This window comes from Rana temporaria, chromosome 1 (assembly GCF_905171775.1).
Source record: "Rana temporaria chromosome 1, aRanTem1.1, whole genome shotgun sequence".
Lineage (NCBI taxonomy): Eukaryota > Metazoa > Chordata > Amphibia > Anura > Ranidae > Rana > Rana temporaria.
This window is the reverse complement of record NC_053489.1, coordinates 228,102,207-228,110,277: the sequence shown is the minus strand read 5'-3', so window position 1 is coordinate 228,110,277 and position 8,071 is coordinate 228,102,207. Positions and strand designations below refer to the sequence as shown.

The 8,071-nt window shown below is 46.2% G+C and overlaps 1 protein-coding gene across 1 annotated transcript in view; it reads right to left on the bottom strand.

Moving 5' to 3' along the window:
- Positions 1-808, bottom strand: part of LOC120937729 (clustered mitochondria protein homolog) — a 109,701-nt gene extending 108,893 nt beyond the window's left edge. The window contains exon 1 of the mRNA XM_040351178.1: positions 670-808. Within this exon, the coding sequence (XP_040207112.1) occupies positions 670-730 (61 nt within the window). The 5' untranslated portion in view covers positions 731-808. The remainder of the gene's footprint in view (positions 1-669) is intronic.
- Between the last annotated feature and the right edge of the window lie 7,263 nt (positions 809-8,071).

The following is an 8,071-nucleotide window of genomic DNA, read 5'->3' as shown; positions in this document are numbered from 1 at the left end:
CTCCCTCGGTTATTATGTATAATTTTCCCTATTAGATGGTAAGCTCTCGGGATCAGTGTCCCCTTGCCCTCTTGTCTATCTCCCTGGTCTTGTACATTGTGTATAATAATAATAGGAGGTAGAAGAAGAAGAATGTTGGTGTGTAGAACACACTGCCTGTAACCTCCATACTGATGCGTAACATATAAGATATGTATCTAATAAAAGATGATCCATTTGTGGTTAGTAATTAGTCGTATTCTTTGTATGACTGATGAGAGCTCCATACATTGATCACCCAATGACTTTACATGTGTACATGCTGTAATCATATCATGGGGTGACTTTGTATGTAGAGGACACCCCTGACATGAGGGGGGGGGGGGGGGGGGGGGGTGATCGTCCATTTGTAGTGGTCTCCCCCCAGCAGAGGTGACCTTGGCACACAGTGTACACACACACACGTGTTCAATGAGCACAACTTTCCAATACTAGTCAACCCCCCCCCCCCCCCCCCCCGAAGTGTCACCTGAGCAGCAGCCAGGACTGGCAGAAGGGGGATCTGTACTCCATATAGATGGTATATAGATGGGCACACTACAATCACAGCACCATGTATTTCTATAGACACAGGACGATGGTAGAACAGAGTGTCAGCACACATGCCCCAGTTCTATGTGCCCATCTCACCTGGTCCCGGGGTGTCCTGGCGTTGTGCAGGGTAGGGGATCCCCTCGGTCTCGATCTGCATAGTGGCCGGTGTATAGATCGGACTCTCCGCGGTGTGATCAGTGAACACGGGGAATTACAATACAGAGGTCACCCTATGCTACAGTGTGAGGGGAGGAGCCGTCACCTGTATACGGTCAGGATGTCCTATTAGGGTCGGGGAACTTTGAGAGCGGCCAATCGTAGAGTGTGGGGGCGTGTCTGGCAGTCCTCGCTCACTTTACAACTCCATTGACTGCTGAAGGCCAGCGAGCGGTGTGAGTAGAGGTGACCCAATGGGCAGCAAGGACACACGTGACCCGCACTGGACAGGAACTCAGCGGCATTGCCCTGACTAGGGTTCCTCTCATAGACTGGGGTACAGGTCACCTGTATGTGCTGAGCGAGGGAAACTTCAATACACCTGAAACCATGGCTCTGCTCTCCACCTCTCACCTCAGGTGACCACCATGTGTGGAATGTTTCCCCTTTTTTATATTTCACCCACAACTTTGCACAGGACAGGAACTCAGCATTGCCCTGACTAGGGTTCCTCTCATAGACTGGGGTACAAGTCACCTGTATGTGCTGAGCGAGGGAAACTTCAATACACCTGAAACCATGGCTCTGCTCTCCACCTCTCACCTCAGGTGACCACCATGTGTGGAATGTTTCCCCTTTTTTATATTTCACCCACAACTTTCCACCAAACCAGAAGCAGGAACTACACAATACATATTATGGGGTACAGATTTTACACACCCCATAACAGTTTTCATTTTTGTTGAGATTTTTACAGCTGATTCTTCTTTTTATTTAACCACTTCAATACCAGGCACTTTCACCCCTTCCTGCCCAGGACAATTTTCAGCTTTCAGTGCTGTCGCACTTTGAATGACAATTCCTCGGTCATGCAACACCAAAACTACATTTTTATCATTTTCTTCCCACAAATAGAGATTTCTTTTGGTGGTATTTGATCACCTCTACGGTTTTTATTCTTTGCTAAACAAACTAAAAAAGACCTACATTTTTGAAAAAATATGTTTTTCTTTGTTTCTTTTATAAAATGTTGCTTTCTCCTTCACTGACGGGCACTGATGAGTGGGCACTGATGAGTTGGCACTGATGAGGAGGCACTAATATGTAGAATTGATGGGCACTGATAAGTGGCACTGATATGCAGCACTGATGGGCACTAAAAGGCGGTACTGATGGACACTGACAGGCAGCACTGATGGACACTAATAGATGGCACTGATGGGCAGGTACTGGACAGGTGTTAATGCTGGGCACTATGATGGACACTGATTGGCACTATGGTGGGCACCGATTTGCACTGTGGTGGGCACCGATTGGCACTTTATTGGGCACCGAGAGGGGGGTTATGATGGGGCACAGACTGGGCACCGTTTGGCAGCTGATGGGTACGATTGATGGGTTTGTGCTGATAACCAATGTGTTGATTATCAGCACAGACCCACCCTCTGACAGGGAGAGCCGCCGATTGTCTCTCCCTGTCAGCGTGCACCGAGGAATGCCATTTACCGGCACTTCCTGGTTCATGCTGTGATTTCATGGTAAGAAGCCTCTGTCAGAGGCTTCTTACCACGTTCGGAGATGCGGTGTGTCAGACTGACACGCCACACTAGCGATCGCTGCGCTTCGTGCCCCCAGGTGCGTGCCGGCATGTTATCCTGCTGGACGTCATTTGACGCCCAGTCAGGATAACAGAACCACTTCCCGGCCGTCATTCTGCATACGGCGGGCGGGAAGTGGTTAACCACTTTAGCTTCGGAAGATTTACCCCCTTCAGGACCAGGCCATTTTTTGCTATTTAGCACTGCGCTAATTAAATTGGTAATTGCATGGTCATGCAACGATTTACCCAAACTAAATTTGTATATATATTTTTTTGCCACACAAATAAAGCTTTTATTTGGTAAAATTACGAAAAAAAAAAAATATTTTTTACTTTCTGCTATAAAACATATCCGATATGTATCTGTTTTTGGTAAAAAATAAAATCCCAATAAGTGTATATTGATTGGTTTGCATGGAGGTTATAGCGTCTACAAGCTACGGTATATATACACAAATGTTTTTTATATACTAGTAATGGCGGTGATCAGTGACTTATAATGGCACTGCCATTGTGGGAATGGAGTTGGGTGTATAGGATTTTACTGTGTTTTTTATTTTTGTTTTTTTATTTTTTGTGGTTGAACTGGATGGACTTGTGTCTTTTTTCAACCTGACTAACTATGTAACTATGTAACTATGTAACTGCGATAATGCAGCAGGTAATCTGACATTAAAGGGTAAGTTCACCTTGTAAGGTGAACTTACACAGGACGCCCTTCTCTGCTCCCCCCACCAGTCCCGTTGACCTGGTTATCCCGTTCTGAACCATGGTATAACCGCCTTAGAAGTCCCCACAGCTGATTCTCCAAAACTTACCTTGTCAGGAGGGACATTTTTAGAGCATTCTAATTGGTCGGCACCATCACATGGGCGTTGCAGACCAATCAGAACCTGCGTAGCTCATCCTGTCAGCAGGGAAGAAGACGTGTGAATGGCAGGAGGATCTCTAAAGCCTGGACTCATAAGGCGGTTATACCGGGGCTCAGAAGAGGAGATCGCCGTGCAACAGGTCAGCGGGACTGGGGGGGGTCCTGTGTAATATCTAGGGCGGTCAAGGAGTTAAATATGTGTGTAAAGTGTGCTGCTTTTTACTAATGATCTCTCAGTTTCTCATTCCTGCAAAACTGTTAGATCGCTCCCTGTGTACAGAGCTCTGTGTTGAATGTTAGTACAGAGCTCTCGGCTGTGAATGTACACAGCCGTTCAGCAGGTCCCAGCCATGAATCATCGGATGGGTCTTGCTGAAGGCTCCCAATGTGTACAATCACAGCATGAGCCAGCCAGGGCATGCAGTACATCGCTTTGCCTACAGCGGCCACCCATCCACAGTACAATGGGGGAGGGGGGGTTGTTAACCACTTGCCACCCGCCAAATAGCAATATGACATCGGCAAAGTGGTTTATTAACCCTGATCGGATGTCATATGACGTTATCAGGATAACAAACCGGCGCATGCCTGTGGGGCCATGCAGCACAGCGATCAGAGGTGCTGTGTGTCAGTCTGACACACCACAAAAACATCGCCTGTAAAGTCCCTGAAAACTGCCTCTAATACTTCCCCAGCGTGAAAGCCTGAGTGCTTTCACACTGGGGTGGTGCACTTGCGGGATGAAAAAAAGGTCCTGCAAGCAGCGTCTTTGGGGTGGTGTAGGAGCGCTTCTACACTGCCCCTGCCCATTGGAATGAGATGGGGCAGCGCTTCCAAAGTGCTGCAACCGGGCACATTTAACCCCTTCTTCGGCCACCAGCGAGGGTTAAAAGCATCCTGCTAGCGCCCAAAAAGCACTGCTTAAACAGCGGTAAAGCGCCCCTAAAACTAGCGCCGCTTTTCCGCTAAAGGACCAGCCACCCCAGTGTGAAAAGGGTCTTAGATCAAAGCATAATCATGTGTTAGATTGGTGCAGTCAGTTAAGTCCAGACCTAATTTCATTTAATTTTGAATCTGCGGAAAGACTTGAAAAATTGCTGTTCACAGATGCTTTTCATCCAATCCGACAGAGCTTGCGCTATTTTTCAAAGAAGAAAGGGCAAAAATGTCACTCTCTAGATGTGCAAAGCTGGACATACCCCAAAAAAACTTGCAGCAAAAGGAGGTTCTACAAAGTATTGACACAGGGGGGCTAAATACAAAAATACACTCCCTGCCACCCACATGCCCAGCGTCAAAATTCCAGCTTGTCCAAACTCCTACCCTTCCGTCTGATAGATTCTGCCCCCTTCTGTGAATTTGCAGAATGTGCTCTACCACAATGGCAGGTTCCCAGTAGCTATTTCTTTGCACGTAAGGCCATTCCAGCTCTGTGCCATCATGAGGACTGTTTTGGCATTGTTGGGCAAGAAAGTCAGCCGCAAGGTCCACATCACTGCTGACACGTGGTCCAGCACGCATGGTCAAGGACGATATATTTTGTTCACAGCACACTGGGAAACTTTGCTTGCAACTAGGAAGGATGCAGGACAGGGCTCAGTGCGGGAGCTTGTGCAGTGCTGCAGCAGCTGCACATGCAGAAGAGGGCCATTAACGAGTACCTGTGTGAGTATGGCACAAAGACAGGCTCAGGGCACCTTGAGGTAGATTCAGGTACATTTGCGCAGTTCTTACGGAGGCGCAGCGCACCGTTTTTCCGCTGCGCCTCCGTAAATTACCTGTGCTACGCTTGATTCACAGAGCAGTAGCTCCGTAAATTGCGTGGGCGCTCCTGAAAAATGCCCGGCGTAAGAGCGCGCAATTTAAATGATCCCATAGGGGGCGTGGATCATTTAAATTAGGCGCGTTCCCGCGCCGAACGTAGTGCGCATGCTCCGTCGGGAAACTTTCCCGACGTGCTTTGCGGTAAATGACGTCGCAAGGATGTAATTTGCTTCAAAGTGAACATGGATGGCGTCCAGCGCCATTCACAATTCACTTACGCAAACGACGTAATTTTTCAAAAACGCGACGCGGGAACGACGGGTATACGTAGCCTTGGCTGCCCCTGCTTATAGCAAAAACCGACGTACGCAAACGACGTAAACTGCGTACGCAGGGCTCGCGTAGGGTTGTGAATCGGCGTTAGTATGCGGCCATCGTAAGAATGCAGCCTACGATATGACTGGCATAAGAGCCTTATGCTAGTCATATCTTAGGCTGCAGTCGGCGTAACAAGGTTCCTGAATCAGGAGCATTCGAAACGCCGGCGCAAGTAAGCAATTGCGCTGCGTAACTATGGTTACGCAGATGCAATTGCTACCTGAATCTACCCCCTTGTTTTTTTCCCCCATGCCAATGGCTGCTGTTAAAGGATGCATGCACTGTACTGTCACTATTTGATGAGACAACAAGGATGGTGAGCCGTGACAGGGCATGTATCAGTGACACAATCACTCTTATGTTCCTGTTGGACAGGGCACTCGAGGTAGAGCAATGGGAGGAAGAGGAGGACTTCCTTTCCTCTCAAGGCCTGTTTTATGCAGACACCATCCTTATGACATCACAGAACACACTGCGTTTTTATCGCAGCTGCTCAAGCAATCTAATACATCTATTTTCACTTAATCGCATTGCTATTTACACACACATTTTGGATATCACCAGCATTTTCCTTTACTTTCCGTACCAGGATTTCAAAATTAGGTTTTATTAAAATGCACCAATTTACCTGTATTTGATTATATGTCACTGCGTTTTTCACTATTAAGTACAGGCGCCTGTAACACTATTTACCACATCGGCACTGCACTTTAAAAGCTAGCGCCATTCCTACTTCCATCCTCTCTCATGTCATGCTTTATAATTGAACACACTCGTGGAATGGCGACAAACTATGGTACCTAAAAATCTCCATAGGTGACGCTTGAATTGTTTTTACGGTTACCAGGTTAGAGTTACAGAGGAGGTCTAGTACTAGAATTATTGCTCTCGCTCTGACGATCGCGACGATACCTCACATGTGTGATTTGAACACTGTTTACATGTGCGGACGCGACTTCCGTATGCGTTTTTTTGCTGTGCGAGCTCGTGGGGACAGGGGGCGCTTTAAAATGTTTTTTTTTTGTTATTTATTTTATTTATTTTTACATTATTAAATTGTGTTTAAAAAAAAAAAAAATGTATCACTTTTATTGCTGTCACAAGGAATGTAAACATCCCTTGTGACAGTAATAGGTCGTAACATGTACACTTTATGGAGGTATCGGGGGTCTAAAAGACATCGCTTCTGTGTTTACAGTCAGGAGATTGGAACAAAGCTGTTTACGGCTTTGTTCCAGTCTGTGGCTAGGCGCCGGAAGAGGCGCATCGTGGATCAGGTCTCCCGTGGTATCGGAGGCCCGGTCAGAGTGGTGGGAGGGCTCCTCCGGGATAAAAACTGAACGACTTTTAGCCGCATCGGTTGTTATCACCAGAAAGCCGATCACCCGTGAAAAACACACAATACATATTAATTATTCGATATAGATTAATAATCGTCACTCAATATTAAATAGGTCCTCCTACTCAACTATGTACTAAAAGATCATATAAAGGCAGGAAAACCTGATCAGTGCACTTAGTTCCAAAGTCCATCCCGACACCCCTAGTGGGCACAAACTGTGTCGGGAGTCGACTTAAAGTGTTAGATTCAGAAAGTACACCTTTAAAGGCTGGACTGTACTCGTGGCTCCGGAGAAACTGAAGTCCCCAGACCCATGTGAGAGTCCAATAATGAGGAACATATTGTTAAATTCCAGTGGCTCAGTGTAACCAGGGACGATCCAACAATAATATCCAAAGCAGAAAATATTTCCCTTGGGTATGATACCACAGAAGAAACATTCTCTAATTCAAGAGTTGTGAATTAAACTGACTGCTGTCAAACAATGAAATAAAAAGTAAATCGAATCAAAACAATAAATAAGAATAATAAAAAAAAATAATAGAGAAGAGAAGGAAAGCTAGAAATAAGAAAAGAGAGATGAGAAAAGAGAAGAAAACATTGCCAGCTGCAGATTTCAAACGCTCATGGAGGACCCCAAGATTCCCGGCTTAAGAGATATTCCTGCATATCTGGCCCAGGGCTCCCATGTTGCTTCAAATCGTTTAGTGGTATTTAGGATTGAACTAACCATTTTCTCCTGATTCATAACCCAAGATATCTTCCTCTTGGCTACCGAAAATGAAACCAGAGGTTGCTTCCAGGCACTGGCCAAAGTGATGTTTGCTCCCATAAGCATGAAAGCTATTAATTTTTGAGTATGCTTAGGAGCCTGTGGGATGTGAACCCCAAGCAACGCTATTTTGGGGGATTTCTCCACAGGAATGCCCGATATCTTTCTTATGAGATAGAAGATTTTATTCCAGTATACCCTAATTTTCGGGCATTCCCACCAAATATGAAGCATGGAGCCCTGGGCCTGACACTCACGAAAACAGAGCGGTGAAGCAGCTGGGAACATTGCCGCCAACCTGCTGGGGACTAGGTACCATCTCATTAAAACTTTCAAATTAGCCTCTATCAGAGAAATATTAACAATTCCTTTAAAAGCTTTCGTTCCTACCTTATGCCACTCCTCCAGATCCCAGGATTCCTGTAGGTCCCTCTCCCACGCCTCCATGTAAAAGAATTTAGAGGTAGATTTTGAGAGCGACATGTATATAATGGAAATGCCTCCCTTGTGCTCCGTCATTATATAATTAAGATCTTAATTGTGCCACTGTTTGAGAGTAGGAAGACCAGAGGACTCAGTTGTTCCATAATGGAAGAAACCAGGGGTCAAGTCCTG